Here is a 17,885-nt window from a genome sequence, read left to right as displayed (position 1 = left end):
GCTGTTCTACAGATAAAGTCGAACACCTGGAGTATCTTAGCCAGATCTCTACCCTAGCCACACCTCCAGTATGATCCCCTAATCTATTGGCTGTTGCATGGTGGCTGCAGAGGAGGATGGTGGAACCATTTTCCTGATTTTACACTCACCAGGGAATCCCACTTATACCAGATTATTCTCCAGTGACCAGTTCCACAACTATGTCACTGGAGCAGTTTAAACTGGCAGCTACAAGTTGAGCACTTGCACAAGATTGTCCTCTTATAATACACTAATAAGCTGTTTACAGTATCATAAAGTACTTTCCTATAACCCAGGCCTGTTTCAAAAAATAAACAAAAACTCCAAAGCAGCAAGTCTGGAAGTAGAATCTGCTGGTGATAGACTATTTTCTCTTAGAAGCAAGTAGAAGAGTGACAAGATTAGCGGGAATTTGATGCTTTCCTCCCAACTGACTACTAGAGAGAGGAAATGGCACGTTAGCAGAGAGGGAGAGAGAAGGCCAAAGAGAATCCCAAAGAAAGGCAAAAACGAAGAAAGAGGGAGAAAAGTGAGACAAATTTTCTTGATCCCAAAGTAGTATAATAAAACTACAGTAACTTTCAAAACAAACTATACTAAGATGGAAGAAGTAACATACAAATTGTTAATAACTGCAGACTATTTGTGCAAACCCATTTTCACCAGTTGCATTTACACCAATTGCAGGAAGACCAGAGCATCTCTGACTAGAATAACCTGAGAAAGGAGTCAGGGTAAATATTGGATCCTTTCAGATTTTGGCTCCATTAATTAAATAGAAAATACATTTAGCTGCTCTGACTGAACCTTAAAAGTCTGAATTATGATGCATCTCACCACAGCAGTGCCACAGATAACCAGATTCAGCACCTGGTTCCTGCCATACCCAGAAAATGTTGAGCCCCCTACTCTGCAAATTTAACTGCCTCAATAGAGAACAAGTATTGACACTCTCAGAATGCCAATGCATCTTGGTACAGCAAAAATACAGATCTGGCCAGCTTTTGACTCCAACCCTCCAAATTCCATTGCCTAAAGAGAGTTTAGTCTTTATTACAAGACTTCAGAAATGCCAGCACAACAGCACCACAAAAACCCAGTTCTGGCACCTGGATCCTGCTAAATTTTGGCTACAAATCCCAGAAAAGGTATCATCAAAATAAAAAGCAAGTGTTGCTTCTGCTAATCAACTGAAAAATCTGGACCTGGATAAATCTTGATACAGGAAAGATGCAAAAACTTGAATTTGGCACAGCTATCTTGCTGTACCCAGCTAATTTTTGGCTGCACACCCTGGTTATAGTCTAAATTTAGTACATACGCAGTTTCTCCTAACCCATCAAAAAATCCAGATCCCTATGTATGAATCTGATGGCACTGTTTCTGAGTTTGTGGCCAAAATTTGGCAGGATCCAAATGCTATTTCTGATGCTTTTTGTGCTGCTGTTGTACTGGAAGGCATTGGTGTTTGGATATTTTTGTGCTATAGAAATGGACAAACATGTTCTATATTTAGGCTGTAGAATTCAGGGGTTTGAGGTCAAGTCTTGGCAGGATTTGGCAGGATCCAGATGCTGGTCATGGGTTTTTGTGGCACTGCTGTGCAGGGATATATTTGCATCTAATGTGCTTTGTTGTTCCTGGAATAGGAGAGAGCCAACTTGGTTCTCTATTGAAGCGGTGGCATTTGCAGGTTGGGGTTCAAAAAACAGTCTGGAACCAGGTGCTAGATATAGGTATATTCTTTCTGAGTATAAAACAAGCAGCTACACTTGTTCTTTACGTATGCAGTAGCTTGAAGGGAGCAAGGACCAAAAATTGGCTGGACCCACCAGAATCCGGCAGGATCCAGCTTTTACCTTTTTCCCTGAGGGAGAGAGGCAGCCTGACTGACAGGCAGAAATCTGATCCTGTGAAAGACACAGAGAGCCAATGGGAGGCAGAGATCCATCAGTTTGGACTGGAGGCCCCTGGAGGAGAACCAGAGGAAAAACCACCGAACTGAGCTCTGTCAGTGGCGCTTACTGCTTCCAAGGGGGAAGTGCTGGGAAATAATTAATGTTTTTATTAAATTTGGAGGGAATTTTTTGCAGCCGATCGCCTTGCGTTACCTTCAGGTGGGTCTTTCCAGCAACTTTTTACCTAGCTCCAGATAATTGCATGGTTGTGGGTTGCAAAAACGATCCTTTAAAATAAGATAGCTGCGTCTCGCTCGCTCGCTACTCCCGTTAGGTGCAAAGCGAGTCATGTTGTTCGCCATTACGAGTTCTGCACACGTTTGCGAATCAGAGCTGCCAGTTACACAGATCGCTCTGGGGATACAGCAGGAGTGTAAATAAATACCTCGCCTCTTGTTTTGCTTTCCGCTGCTGTAAAAAGTGGGGTTTGCTCTGTGTTTTAACCTGGCACTTGCTTAGAACCCAGGTGAAAGCAGGGAGGGGAGGGTTGTTTTTATGAATGGGACTCTTTGAGGTTAATTAGCTATGCAAATTCAAGCAGTTCATTCATGTTTTTTTTTTTTAAATCTAAAAGCCATCTTGTATTCCCCTCTAGGCTGATTGGAGACCAGATCCTGAGGAAATCTCCAGGTCAAATGCCCAGAAAATAAAAACACTGAGCTAAGACTTGTGGAAGAGCTGCAGAATGGATGGATTTTATGACCAGCAAGTGCCTTACGTGGTCACCAACGTGAGTGATCAGTTCAAAAGTTGGTGTTTATTAACTTGACTCTGACTTATTTCTCAGGGGGAGTTTTGCGTCCATAGTATCTGCTTTGTTACCGCTGTAGCGATGACTCTTCATCTAGGAGTTGTGCCTGCAAGATGGGCTTATCTTCTAGTTATTTGAATAACGCATAATTTTCTTTAAGGGCAATTTTTGGATCCTTTTTTTCCCTTCAAAAAAGTAAAACCATGCACACGATTAGTGGAAGAGGAGGGCACCAGCAGCAGCTGCATGCAAAGTTTCTGGCAGTGTTTGCCTGCAACACAGAGAAGAATGAAGTTGAGGCAAACGTTAACATTTCTTGTTTTCAGGATTTTTGCAAGCAGTTTTACAAATAACATCTGGAAACAAAGCAGCCTGCTAGAATGTCCTTATTCGAATTCTCCTGAAGAGTTTAAGCAAAGGAGATTTTTATGCTTTTGTGTGCCAGATTGCTAAATATATGTGTTAGTACTGCGCTGCAGCTGGAGCATATTGCATATGTTTCTATACAGATAGAGATATACATGGATAAATAGGAATGTGTTGCATCTAGGCACAAGTATGAAGGATGTTAGGTACGCAGCATAATCCTCTGCTGTAAATTTGTATGTAGAAATTAAGAATAGAGACTGTAGGATAGTCATTTTCTCTGTGGAATATGTAAAGAATCCATGTAGGCTTTGTTTAAATGTGGAAATCTGAGGGTTGTATGTATATGTGTGTGTGTGTTTAAAGTATCTGATCTTTCCTGTTTATAGAATCCGCGTGGGAGAAACTGCAGTGAGAGACCAACAAATGTCAGGAAAAGAAAATTCATTAACAGAGACCTGGCTCATGATTCAGAAGGTGAGGGCTCACTCTCCTCCCCTCCCCTCCCCCCATGGTTTATTTAATAATGTAGAGAAGCTTCATGAGAGCTAAATAAGACAAGAAAATTGCATTTAAGTTTGTGACACAAACTGGCAAAGGCAATTAACTGTTAAAGTTGCTATTCCTTCCTGACTCACCCTGTTTCGTTTTAGATATTGCTGCACATATGGCTCATAAATGTCACTCACCGAGGTGAGAATTTTGCAGTATCTGACACAGTGCCACAAGTTCAGGATACTCTGCAACCAGCATCTTCACCTTCAGGCCTTGCCTACACTTGACTTCTTTCTTTTTAACATTTTCCACTATTGCTACCACTGGTGCAACTCCATTAGTGATAGCAAGAGTGCCAGTGCTAGTATAGACCAGCGACTGGTATTCTAACCACTGTGCTAGTGCAGGACTGAAGGGCAAGACGGAACACCAGCAGCTGCTTCTGGCCTATCATCTACACTAGCATTTGCACTATTGTTACCTCCAGTGGAGTTGTGCTGGTAGTTCCTTCCATCCGTGGGAAATGTAAGCAAGAAAGTCTAGTTTGGACCAGACTTGAGAGGGCCCCACCATTGTAGACCACACTCATATAATAGCCATGTTAAAGTCAGTGGGAATACTTGCATGAGGAAGGTGAGCAAGATTTATTCCTACTTGACAAGGGTCAGTGTAGCTTCTATACATACTTGCCAAACACTGTGTACACCCATGGAACCCTTCTAATGGTAAGATGAGCAGAGACCCCTCAATCTGTAAAAACAACGAGGAGTCTTTGTGGCAACGCAGGGGTCAGCAACCTTTCAGAAGTGGTGTGCCGAGTCTTCATTTATTCACTCTAATTTAACGTTTCCACGTGCCAGTAGAACATTTTAACGTTTTTAGAAGGTCTCTTACTATAATATATAACTTAACTATTGTTGTATGTAAAATAAATAAAGTTTTAAAATGTTTAAGAAGCTTCGTTTAAAATTAAATTTAAATGCAGAGACCCCCAGAACCCGGGCACTGTGAGTGCCACTCTAAAATCAGCTCGCGTGCTGCCTTTGGCACGAATGCCATAGGTTGCCTGCTCCTGGACTAAGGTGTGCTTAAAATCCCTGCAAAAATGCCTATTCACAGCACACATCTAAAGCAAAGCCATCATCCTCTCATATGGACTAATAGCCTGTAACATTTAAACGCATATTACAGTGGTAAAATCATAGAAAAGGAAATATCTTTCTAAAAGTTAATAACCTTCAAAGACATGCTAAGTTTTAGCTCAGAGCAAATATTCATACTCAGTTGCTCAATCTCTGAAAATAGGATCAAATGCTGCCCTGACTTACACCCAGTATGAGCCCATGCATGTCAGTACGGTTGCATGGGATGTAAAGCAGCGTAAAATTTTGTCCATGGCCGTGGCGGTGCAACTTTAATTTCAAATCTATGTATGAGGCTGATAAAGTGGAATCAATGTGTATCAAAGCAGAATTGTTACTAAAACATAAAAGAGTAACACCTTACTTAACTTCTATGTCTAACAGAGCCGCTGAGTGTCTTTCCTTTTACATTTCGTTTGCTACATTCTGCCCTTTACTTATGTTGGATATAGTGTTTTAAAAAAATCAACCCCCTACTTAGGCAAAATTCCCATAGAAGTCAATTAGAGTTTTGCTGGAGCAAAGATTGCAGGAAGAGGCCTGTATTGTGTAAGGAGAAATAGATCATTTGAATGAGAGGTTATCATCTTATCTTCTTTCTGAGTTACTGAATAGGCATTATTTGCTATAAAAGCAAACTTAAAAAATGGTGATTATTATTTCAGGAGTCAAATATTACTGTAGTGTGTATACCTCTGATGGAAAAAAGAGTAGAATAATCATTAATTGCAACCAGGGTCTAGCTGTTGTTTTTTATCAGTATGTAAGGTTGCCAAAGTAAAATTCACATGCCTTGTTCTTCAGGAAAATATTTCTTCTAGTGTAGTTTCATCTTATGGGAAGATTAAAGATGTGTGTCTTTTATACGTGTCTTTCTCTTTCTTCAGAACTCTTTCAAGATTTGAGCCAATTACAAGAGACATGGCTTGCAGAAGGTAAGGGGAAAAACTGCTTGTAAAAAGAGGAAAAACAACTCTGGAGGAAAAAAAAATAAGTCCTGAACTTGCTGTCTTAATGTTCAGCCCAATTAATTGAGCTCTAAAAGAGCCACCTCATGTGTCATGCATACATTAGAGCCTCTGATGAGTTTGTCTTTGGGGACTCTGGGGCTGCTCTACCCAGTGTCATCACAAATTACCAGGAGAAATTGCTTCCAGCTCACAATCACATCTGCTTTTGGCAAGAACTAATGCACCAAGACTTCAAGTTCTAAGCCTCTGTTCAGATTTTAATTGCAATTGATCAGGTTTATCTTATTGTACCTCGAGAGACTGCATACAGCCAGAACTGGGCTTGCTGTTTCCTTTACAGCAGCACATATAATTATTTGGTGTTCTGGTGGAGTACTTTTCTGATGGCAGAAATTAGTTTCTCTGGGTTCATCGGGACGGGATGCTTCAAGATTTAAGTGCAAGTGTCTTCTTTCCACCTTGTTCACAACACAGAACATTAGGTGTGTATCAAATATTTAATAAGAAAGGAGATTTCTTTTTTCATAAGCCTTTTGATATTGTGTATAAGTTAATTTTTTTTCTTCATATCTTACTTTTTATAGGACTGTATATTGGGAGCTAATTGGAAATCTGACATTTGTCATTTTACATTTTTCGATATTTCAAGTAACCCTTCAAGTCTCATGATACTGAGGTTGCTGGTTTTAAAAACAGTAATATTGAATCTGAATTTAGATTAGCTATTGAGATATGGGTAATAAAAAGGAGGAGATACTGCTACAAGAGAACTTTAAAAAAATTGAGAGGAGCTTTCTGCTGCTCAAGGTGTATTTGTTCACTTTGGTAATTTATGTTTATTATTTAATGTTTATTTTGAGAATGAAGATTCTTATGCATTGTCTGTCTCATATTACATCAGAGGAAAGATTTTTTTGGTTGAACTGTAAATGGAAAACTTTTATAGTCAATTTGAACATGATTTTGATTTAAACTAACATAATTTCTGTGAATTTACGTTGATTTAGGCATTGTGGGTATTCTAGTGTTTTATTTTTAGCATATTATACTGGATTATACACTATTGTTGTTTACTGAATAGATGTTTTGTTTCTCTGGGAGTGGGGAGAATTACATGCGACTTCTTGCCATGGAAAGAGAGAGATATTGCTGGTGGCTACTTGGCTTAAGGCTGATTTTTTGATAACCATGTATTTAGTTGGTCAAGCTGTTAGCCTGTAAATTTGTTCGTTTTACTGATGTTTTAATCCTCTTAGCGTTAATTTTTGTCTTTAGTATATGTCTTTGTCAAGATATAATCAAAAATTCTTTAATGAAGTTGTGGGATGGAGTTGGAATATAAGTATTAGTATATTTTTTTAAATCACTGAAAATAGAGTGTATTGCAACAAGATAGTCTTACTATAATCATCAGATAAAACAGTGACTGGCTATCTTATGGTAATTTTAGCAAGGATCTGTTATTGTGTCTAATCTCATTCATTTTAACAAACGAGAAGGTTGTCAAAACACTAATTAAAAGGTATGATGATTTTTTTTTGATGATAAAACAACTTTTAGTTTTATTTTTAGTGACATGAATCTTCTTTTTGTTCCTGGAAATGATTAATTTTTTTTTTATTCTAAATAAAAAGATTCTTGTCAGGTTGGTAATGTATGTGCAGAGCAGTTTAGTAAATAGAAAAAAATATGGAAATCAAGATTGGCTTACGTCATTTCTAGAGATATACAAAGGATTGTAGTGGCGATTTTTACTTTTGAACTACTTTTGTTTCTTAAGAGTAAATGAATTGTTTTCAGTGCTCTAAGTTTTTCCTTATGTTTTTAAGCAGAGACTACTTTGACAGATCAAAGCTATGTGTCTAGCCTTTTGTAAGTTAGGCTGAGGAAAGCTTGTAACTATTGTTAATATCATATGGTAAGTATAAAAAGTTACTTTTTTATCTGGAAAGAAATACCCACGCTACTGAGTTTTACATTTATATTTAATTATATATTTCTGCAGAGTATTGAACTTAAATATTATATGTATCCCACTATTATGAAAATATTTTAGAAAAACTATAAATTTCAGACCGCTACCATTTTAGTTCTCATTTAAAACAGACAATCTGCCTCCCCCCCAGTTTTTACAGGCTTTGCAGAGAATCTATCAGATCTAAAGAAAAAAAAATCAAGATCCTGTTTCTGATCCTATTTATTACCTCTGACACCTTGTAATTATTATGTTTTTTAAAAATCTTTGTAAATAAAAGTTTATAAACTTGCACTAGTATTTACAATATACTAGTGTTAAAAATGCTATATTTTAGCTCTGCTGAAATGGCTGCATGGATGACTTGTTTACCCATTGCTAGATCTGTCCATTTATATCCTCCTGGACCTTCATAATCTAGATATCTGCCAATTTGGCAGCATCAGTAATGTTTACATATTTATTTTCATGATGCTCTGTAGCCAGGAAAGTGACCATGAAATTTTAAGAGCAGTGGCAACTGACCAGGTTTCTCCCACAAGTTCAAAACCCCACTGGGGAGTAACCAGGTCAGAAAATCTGCTTATTAAACAAGAGAGTCAAGGGAGTTAAAATGTATCACATGTGAAGAATGTTGCAAAAAATTATCAGGGCGCCTTTCCTACTTGGGACATTTTAGCCAGCATGTTTCTATGGAACAGGGCGATTTGTTGTTTTCTATGAAGAATCTTAGTAATAAACAACTAAACACAAAGGGATTTATTCTCTTCTCAGTACTTGTACACAACTTCCATTGTAAATAATAGGATTTGCACATGTATATTAAAGGACAAAAGTAATCCAAAGTACAAAATATAAACAGATTATTGTATTAGTTTGTTTATCTAATATATTTATTACCACCTCCAACCCCAGAAACTGAATGCCACGTGTAGAAAAGTTATGATGTGTTATACTTGCTTCTGCAGTGCTTGAATTATATGAAATAAGTAGCTTTTTCTTCATATTCTATTAAATGTATCAGAAAGAATACTCACATTATTTTGAGGTAAAATTTAAACTGAATGTGGTTTCCTAAAATCAGTAGATGGAGGACAGAAAATAATTTTGAACTATTTCCTGATGCCATAATTGGAAAGTAGAAGGATTTTAATAATTGTCTCCACTATTAAACTTGGAAACGAAGAGTTAAAATTGCTTATCGCCAACCAAGACAAATATTGTTCAGATAATGTCTTTGTTTTTTTATTTAAGTATTGTGGCGGCTACATTTTGTCATGATAATATTGTATAATGCCTTTATTGATTCTGTATATTTGGAATTATATTGCAGTTGGCAGATAGCAATTATTCAGTGACTTGAGATAAATTGGTTCAAATATTAATCTAATGCTATCTCATTGTGGTTGCGTCTACATATTCTGGAACAAACAGAGGAGAGAAAACAAACTCTGCCACGGAAAGCCTACTATGCATTATAGCAGCATTTGGGGTGGGTGAATAATAGCCAACAGAAGAACACATTATTTATTAAAAATGGCTATTCTAGTATTTCTGTCACTAATTCCTGGCCGAAACTCGATAGAGACGAGTAAAAGGCTTCCAAAAGGAATATAGGTAACTAAGCTATTCTATTGTTTTAAAAAGTTAATCTATTGATTTGTATGATGGAGTTTCTTCTTTGATAGTAACAATGATAGTTTGTCACATAAAACTCATTAATATTTATTGTATTTTTTGCTCTGTTCTAGTGCAAAGTAATCGCTTTACAATAAAAGGCACAAGTAACGGGTTTGTTCTCCCCCAACAGTTTCTAGCTAGACAGGCACAGCAGGAGTGGCTCTCCCAAGTTTTCCAAACTGAAGAAGGCGCCCATACGATTTCTGTAAAACATTTATATTTCTGCTACCAATTAATGGTTAAGTTTGGGATGAACTCCAAGAAATGGTTTCTGTGATCTCTGCTACCACTGTCAAGTTTGTATACACATGATTCGGTGTTGCCCAATGGATTATCTCTAAATACGTATATAGGAAAGTGATCACTTAATTTGCATTGTTCAGTAATGCTCGAATTCCCATTTTTAACAGAATATAAAACTTCTCAGCTCGTATAAATCATAGTCACTCCATTGACTTCAGTGGAGCTATGCTGATTTGCCCCAGCTGTGGATCTGGCTTCTTAGCTTTCTGCTGCCCTATAATGAACCCCACATTTGGTAAGAACACTAATCTGAATGTCGGGTACACAAACATTAAGTATTGTATCTATATATATGTGTATTTAGTGAACAAACATGGGCAAACAAAGACCGCTTCACATCTTGGTTGAAGTTTGCCTAGCAGGGAGTGTTCTAAAAGGGAATAAAAAACATGTTAAAGATGAGACTTGTAGCACTGTGAATCACTTCCCTTTTTTGGTGTTCTGGACAGTTAATGGATTTGACTTTTAAATACTTGAAATGAACACCTGATTTTAAACATCTCTGCACAAAAAATGGAGAAAAATTGGATTTGGCAAAATTGTGCTAACCTTTTCTAAAATTGTTGGTCCTGGAAGTGTGCACACTACTAATCTGGGGGTTTCTTCTTTGATGAAAAAAACGGATTAGTAATTTTGTCCCATTGCATAGTTACTTACAGACTATTAGGGACGTAGCAGGTGTAAAATGTGAGTGTGCATTTTAAACCAACTTCTATATTATTCTGCATAAAAGTTAAAGTCAAAAACAAAGGCCAGATCTCGCAAACCCTCTTCATCTTAGTATAGATCATTCACACCAAGAATAGTTTGCAGGATCTGGCCCCTAGTTTTCAAGTTACACATAAGTTTATATGTCAGAGCAGGTCACTTGAGAAAAAAAAAGTTTGGTTGATCCTTTTTTCATCTTTTTTATTAAAAATATATTTTTTCTATTCATGTCTGTACTTCATATAATCTTTAAAATGTTCAAAACAGATATTGAATGAAACAAAGATTAGAGGTCTCATTACTTTGTTTTGTGGCTATAAACTTTATTTTAGGGTAAGCTGGAAATAGTGCTACTCAGATTTCTTTCTGTCAGTTTCAGATTCTTTTGCCACACAGAGTAAATCTTTGTTGTTTTGAAACAAATTATGTCTAGGTCAAAGAGTGAGCCTCAAGTTCTGAGAGGAGAGTAGTACAGGAAACCTTAGAATGTCTAAAATAAAGTTCTTAAGTGAAGCAAGAAGAAATGGCAAGCTCTCTGCTTGTCCTGCAACCTTACATGCACGTGGTGCTGAATTTCTGGCAGAAGTTTGTGGTTGGGAAAGGAAGAGTTACATTTTATTGCCTTTTCGTTTATTAAATATGTTCTTTAGTGGGTCTGTGCTACCTCTGAGACAAAGAAATGAAATTGGTGTGTTTATGCAGCAAGTTCAAGTTTACTTTGCTGTTGCGTTCTGGAAGGGTGTGACATGAAAAGATTGTGGTTGAGGCCACATGGTTCATGCTGGAGTGTGTTTTTGTGAATGGAGGCAGAACTCCAGTTCTGACTGCTTGTCTTGAGGAATTGCTTAGGAGATCAGCTGTCTCATTCACTGGCAGAAAGAATGACTCATACATCTTCTTCCTTGTTTGGCTCCAGGTCATTGTTACAGTGGCTAGAGCTGGTTTTAATTAAATATTAACTCCTTTTCTACTGGATATTTGTTGATGGTGACTTTTAAAAAAAAATTTGTTTGCAGTGAAAGAAAGGAAATTGCACTCCCAGTGTCAGGTTAAATTGCTTTTCCAAGTTGCTTTCCATTTGCAAGATGTATTCTAAGTTTAACTTTGTAAAGTAATGTGTTAATATTGTATCTGAAAATCAAAAACAGGTATGAAGTATTTCAGTGCTTTGAACAGTTGCTATTGGCAAGTTGATTTTAATGAGGTGATGAGACTATAAAATCCAAACTGATACATCCCCTATAAAACTAGGATTATAATTAACATTATTGTGCATTTCCCACACACACCTGGGACATAGTGCTGTAGTCAGACCAAAAAACAAACTTTTGGTAATAATCTCAGCTAAGGTGACTGGCTGATAGTACAGATGTTGCCCACTTCAAGTACCAGAGTCTGAGACTTGATGGCAGCTTGTCTATTAATGTGAAATGACCCGATAGAGCTACTTCTGCTATTACCAATAAAATCTACATGCTTAATCTCCTTGAAAGCCTTTTATTGGGCTTTTCCCTCCTCCTGGCCTCTTGATCCCTTAGTTAAGTAGTGTGGGGAAATAGTCTCATTCTCTGGGTGGTCATTTCAGACATGTTTTCTAATAGTCTGCTAAATGGAGAGGGAAAAAGTTTTGTTGACTTGTGTCTTGTCCTGAATGTGGTGATAGAAGACCGATGTAGCTTTTATGATAGCCTTGCTGAATTGCAGTGTCTGTGACTAAAGAAAAGAGGAAACGAGCGATATATCCATATATAAATGTCCATGAAGTTGCAACACTCCCAAGTCACGTTTTCCTTTCAGAGATCCAAGTTAAGTTGAAGTTAACTGTGTACTTGCTGGTTTAACTTGTTACAAAGACTCCCTTTAATTATCACAACTTGGGGCACAAAAGCCCTCTTCTGTTTGAGTAATGTGATGGTACACTCAATCCGTTTCCCTTTTCACAGCTAGCTACTGTTGGAAAAAGTCTGTGTATTGGGTGGACAGTTGCTTGAATTTCTGTAATATGATCATGCAGGAATTTCAATTCTGTTCAGTTTAAAAAAAAAAAAAACCAAGAGTTGAAAAGGGGGAATAAATTGACAGTTCTGATTTGCCATGTGTCTTATGACTAGCGGATCGGTGACTCTTATTTGTATAGTTTTCAGGATGGGCTCACAGATTTACTTCCTACAGCATTTGTTTTATTTTGGTGCTATGTGGGTTTTTCTAAGCATCCCAAGGGAAAATGTATGCAACGATGTGCCTGACATTTTGTGCATTTTTTTAATGTAAAAAGGAATTGCCAGCTTTGCTAAGTTCTCGCCCAACCCCCTCCCACCTCCCCATAGTAGCTTTTAGAGAAGCACATACTGGCAAATGTAGTCAAAATTATAATAGTTTTAAATACATTAGTCATCCTGTTCTTTTATAAAGTGGTGTGTTTGGGTTTTTTAACTATTAGGTGTTCAGTAGTACCTTTCAGTAGTCAGACCCAATCCTTCTCTCATTCACCCCAGTGCAAATTAAGGGGGATAAAACCATTGAAGTCAGTGAATTATGCTGGTTTACAGGTAGAGACTGGAATTGGACCTTAAAAGAGATTTTTGGCCCTACACTTCTCATCCTCTGGATAGGAAAACAAAGAGTCTAATTCACCACTGTATTACTCCAGTTTTATGCTGGTGACGCCACTGAAATCAATCAAACCGGCATAAAGCAGTGGTGAATCAGACCCAGAAGCTGGAGTTGGTAATTTGCTGCAAAGAATGTAAAATATGGTGGACCCATTTCTGCAACTACCACAAATCAATCTTAGGTGGAGATATTCATATGTGGAAAGCCCATTTATTTTCATAACTAGACGGATATTTAACCTCCTGCTAGCTGCATTTAAAAATGACATAAAATTATATATATATATATATATATATAGTTTATATTTCTGGTTCATGGACAACAGGTATTGTATGGATATATCCTATATATAAGAAATAAAATTAATGAATAGAAATGCTACACATTTATATGTGCCCCAAAATTAAAAAAAAAAAATAAAGAAATGTAAAAGATCCCTACGGTAAAGTTTGTTATCTGGGAGAGCTTGACTTCAAGATTGGAGTTTTCTGTAGTAGTCAAATATTTGGCATATTGAAGGGAAATTTTTAAACTTCTTTTACATGCACTGATCTGAATGCACCAACTGAAATTTACAGAGTGTTAATTTTTGGTTGACTTTATCTCTCCTGGGCTTTGCATTGCCCTTGAGTTCATCACTGGTAAGAATGCTGAGGTTTCTTTAGAGGGAAGAGAAGTTTAATGCATCAAAAATGTACTTGGAGTATTTGATTTAGTAAATTTGATGTGCATTCTGTAGAACTTTAAATCTTGTTTATCATTTAATTAAAAATGTCTTCAGATACACAGTTTTCTTCTTAAAGGGCTAGTTGTAGTATAATATAAATGCTAGAAAAAGCTTCAACATCTGTGTTTTCCTCAGAGTAACATTAATTGCCATTCACATATTTGTCTTTAACACTTGAGCTACACCCTTGTTTATAGTTTACCCACAATTATTTTGTTTTTAAGGTGTGTTTCCTTCAATACATTAGGTAGGATTATAAACATATTCTTTGGAATCATGAGAGTACTATTCTACTGCATTGTGGGCCTGATCCTGAAATACTTACTCAAGAAAAACTTCCAGTGAAGTCTTAAGAAATTTTTCCTGAATTAAGGAGCTTAGGATCAGGTCCGCAGAATATCTTGCACCTTTGCACTAAAGGATCAAGAGTGGCTAAGTCTAAAGAGAGATTCTTACCTCTTGACTCGCATGCATAATTCCCATTGATATCAGGGGTGGTAGGTATGTATATGTATAAAAGCGAACCAAGCCCTTTATATTTCCTAACTTGGAAAGCCTTCTGAAATGATCAAACAACATATTTTTCTTTATTGCTTTTAATAGTTTGATATTCAGTGTTCCAATAAATGGGTATATACCACTGTTTACTTTTTCATGAAGCATGTTGGGTTACCAGGTCATGGAAGATTACTCTCAATTTACTTCTCTTTGGACAAGAATTGTCACATACTTTCAAACAGTTCATTTCATGTCACTTTGCCGTGGAAGTTCTAGCTGAGATAGTTTGACAGAAGAGCAGTATTTTTAAATTATGACAGGCTGAGTTTTTGCTAACTGTGGAATTATCTAGAAAGGTTACACCATGGCTGTCCCATGACCTGGTTTCTGCTAGTTTCCACCTTACACAATTAAACTAAACAGAGTTTCAGCTATATGTCTAAACTGTGCTAAAGCCTTGGATATTTACAAGGCATTAAGACAATTTAGGGAGTCTGTTTTGTCTTGACTATGCAACAAAATGGCATTGTATTATCACCGGGGGACAACCATGATGTTTCAGATGCAGTTGGAGTTATAGTGTTAGTTGTGTCATAAAGTTTCCCAAAAGTAAAGATATTACAGAAGGCAGAGGGACTCTGGTTATAGTTCTCATGCTAGATATGTATTTTGGGCCCATCTGAAGACAAAGATTGAAATGAAAATTCTATGGTCCGACCAAAGACTCTTTTGGCCCTTTAAAAAACAAAATAAAAAATGTTTTCTGCCATTTTGGCTGTGTTACTCCTAAATGAGTCCAGTTTCTCCTGGTGAAGGAACACGAGGGGTTTAAATGTACAAAGATGGTTTAAACACTGGGATTTATTTTTGTGCAGAAGTCCTCTTTGAAAATGCATTCTAACAGGTTAGTCATGATTGAGGTTGTTCTCATGCCTGATTTCAGTCCTAATAATGGTTGAGCCAACAAAATCCTAGTTTTGACCTTGGCTGTGCTTCAAGGTTAGGACAATAATCTGCACTATGCTTTAGTGGCTTCTCTTAATTTGTCCCCCCTTTTTTTCCCCCTTTCTTCAGCTCAGGTACCTGACAATGATGAGCAGTTTGTGCCAGACTATCAGGCTGAAAGTTGTAAGTATAGTATGATTCATCGCTTTCTTAAAAGATATATTTTGTTTCAATTTCTAGTATTCACGGTCATGTGACAGTCATGTGGTCGTTCTATTTGCCTCTCAGTGACATCAGCACTAAGAATAGATGAAACAAGTAGGGCTCTGAACTGCAGCCAGTAAAGGTTGTTTTTGCTGAAGGTGTAACGTTTAGCAGGTGGTCCCATTTTTCCGTTTGTCATTGAAGCAGAGAAATTCTCTCTCATTGAGGTCAGTAAGATAGTGGAGCTTTCTGTGCCTCTTGAATAGAGGGAGAAGGATGGTAAGCGCTGTATGGATCCAAGTAGTGTAAAACATAAGCAGCTAGTCCCTCGCATAAAAATTACTTGAGTCTCTCTCTCTGTGAGTTTTCTAAACAGCCCTCTTGTTTTGTATTTACCAAATACAGCCAGTCTCTGTAAACATAGTCTATTAAATTATATTACTATATACAGCATGGCTCCATGAACCATATGTTGCATTCCTATCTCAAGCGAAATTTCCGTTGGGGTTAGTAGGAGTTTTACCTGAGTTAGAACAACAGGAATTAGCTCTATGTTGTGTTAATCCACCTGCTTTTTTGAGCCTTTTTGTGTGTGAATCAGATGGACATTCTGTCTGGTTTGCCACTTATCTTATTCATGCCAGAAACTTTTTATTTATTTTTTAACACATGCACCACCAACTCTTCCCTTGCTGCAGTTCCCAGTGTCCTACTTTTCTACTTCTCTTTTTGAAATCCCTTCCACTAGTGCTGCTCTGAGGTTTGACTGGCAGAGGATACATGAAGGCAGTGGCATGAGAGACATTGCCTGGTGAGGCCAATACTGTCTTGCATCCTCCCTCCGCTCCCAACATACACATGCCACTCCCCTATAGCAAGTCTGGTCTCCATCAAAGGTCACTTCTTGACACTTGGCTGGTTATGGCAGTAGAGTAAATGGCTGCTTTTCCACTGAGCTAAATAACTTCTATTATTGATCCTACTAGAGAAAATTGCTGCAATCAGCTAAACCGAATACCTGTTAAAACTAGCATTCATGTATCATAAAAATAGTAAAAAATGAAGGCATGAACTATTTTATAATAAAGATCTCAAACAAATTAGAATTTAAAAAACAATAAAGCTAATGTAGTTTCAAAGTTGCTTAACTTCCCTGCACACCTTGAGATTGATCAAGATACTTAGATACATTTCCTTATCATAGTTTCCATCGCGTGCACATAACCTACATATTTGACAAAACAAGATTTCTTTTCCTAGGCTGATTTTATTCCAACACTGCAATTGCTTTTATTTTTGTAATAAGTTGCCTCAAATAATTCCTGGCACTAATTCCTAAAGACACACACATGAATATGAATGTCACTTTGAAATTACTATTTGTATGAAGTTTTTCCCCTCTCTTCATATAGCAAATTTGTCTAGTATAATACCCATGCAAAATTTGTCTATAAATTTCATCCTACATACATTGTTGTGTCCAAATAAAATGTGCATGGCACAGATCTCTTGTATAAGAGTGCAAAGTTCTGCCAGGGCTTCTATTAACCCACAATTATTGTTCCAAAATAAGTCAATGATTCCTGGAGAATAATTTGTGAACTGTGAATGAAAAACCTCATCAAAGTTTGTCACTGCTTCTAGTGATAAAGAAATTCACCTGACATGGATACTTCATTAATGCTGTTGTATTTCAGAGTTCTTTAGCTACAGCTTACACAGTATTATCAAAGGAGCATTTATTTCCTCATTTCAGTTGTTTTCTTTGTCTTAAGTAAAGGTCAGGCGAGCTTCCTGGAGAGTACTCTAGCAAAGGTTACAGAGTTTCAAACATAGACTTGGATATAATGTACATAGCTATGAGCTCTTCAGAACAGAAATGGGGAACAGCATAAGCAAAGTCAGAAGAAAAGTACCAATGTGAAACATCACTCCCCCACAATTTTGACTACTTCCTCTCGGTTCAGAACTTGCCTTTACAATGTATTATAATTTATTCTGTTGTTTATAGCTCTATAATGAACCCCCCAGCATAGCAGGAGCACAGAAATTTCACTGTGTATGAGAGGTAGTCTCAGCTGTAGGTTCTGTGCCAGGTATATAGTTGAGCTAAGAGAGGAGGTGAAGGACAGAGATGTGGCCAGTGGAATGGAAGTCCTGGCCACTGTGCCATCCCAGAGGCAGCTGCCCCATGCTTGTCTGGATTTTATAGGCCTACTTTCAGTGAGGTTCCTTGAACAAAACCTCTTTAGTTGGGCTTTGTACCAAAGGGTGTGTGAGAAAGAAGGAACTTCATTCAAGTTGCTTTAAAAAAAAAAAAAGACCAAGGTTCTGCCCTGCAGAATTATAATCTACGAATAGTAGAAGGGAGAACAAATCAGGTGCAGGAAGTAGTGACGTTTTCTTTCTAGCTTTTTCCACTCAAAGATAACCCTCAGATATGGTGTAAATTTGTGGTGTTAACCCAATCATGAAGGAAACTCTTGCTAATTAAGTAGCAGCCGTAAGCAAGATGGAGAAACTACTGC

At 37.3% G+C, this 17,885-nt stretch overlaps 1 protein-coding gene across 6 annotated transcripts in view; it reads left to right on the top strand.

Annotated features, from left to right (window-relative positions):
• Positions 1-2,005: 2,005 nt before the first annotated feature.
• The window catches only part of ETV1 (ETS variant transcription factor 1), a 77,959-nt gene continuing 62,079 nt past the window's right edge, over positions 2,006-17,885 (top strand). The window contains exons 1-5 of one of the 6 annotated variants that reach the window (XM_030550685.1): positions 2,006-2,138; positions 2,575-2,709; positions 3,486-3,573; positions 5,621-5,668; positions 15,283-15,336. In XM_030550685.1, the coding sequence (XP_030406545.1) occupies positions 2,665-2,709; positions 3,486-3,573; positions 5,621-5,668; positions 15,283-15,336 (235 nt within the window). In that variant the 5' untranslated portion in view covers positions 2,006-2,138; positions 2,575-2,664. The other 5 variants (XM_030550681.1, XM_030550683.1, XM_030550682.1 and 2 more) reach the window with 5 other exon arrangements.

Source organism: Gopherus evgoodei, chromosome 2 (genome assembly GCF_007399415.2).
Source record: "Gopherus evgoodei ecotype Sinaloan lineage chromosome 2, rGopEvg1_v1.p, whole genome shotgun sequence".
NCBI classification, from domain to species: Eukaryota; Metazoa; Chordata; order Testudines; family Testudinidae; genus Gopherus; species Gopherus evgoodei.
The sequence above is the reverse complement of the archived record's forward strand: the minus strand, read 5'-3'. Positions and strand labels throughout refer to the sequence as shown.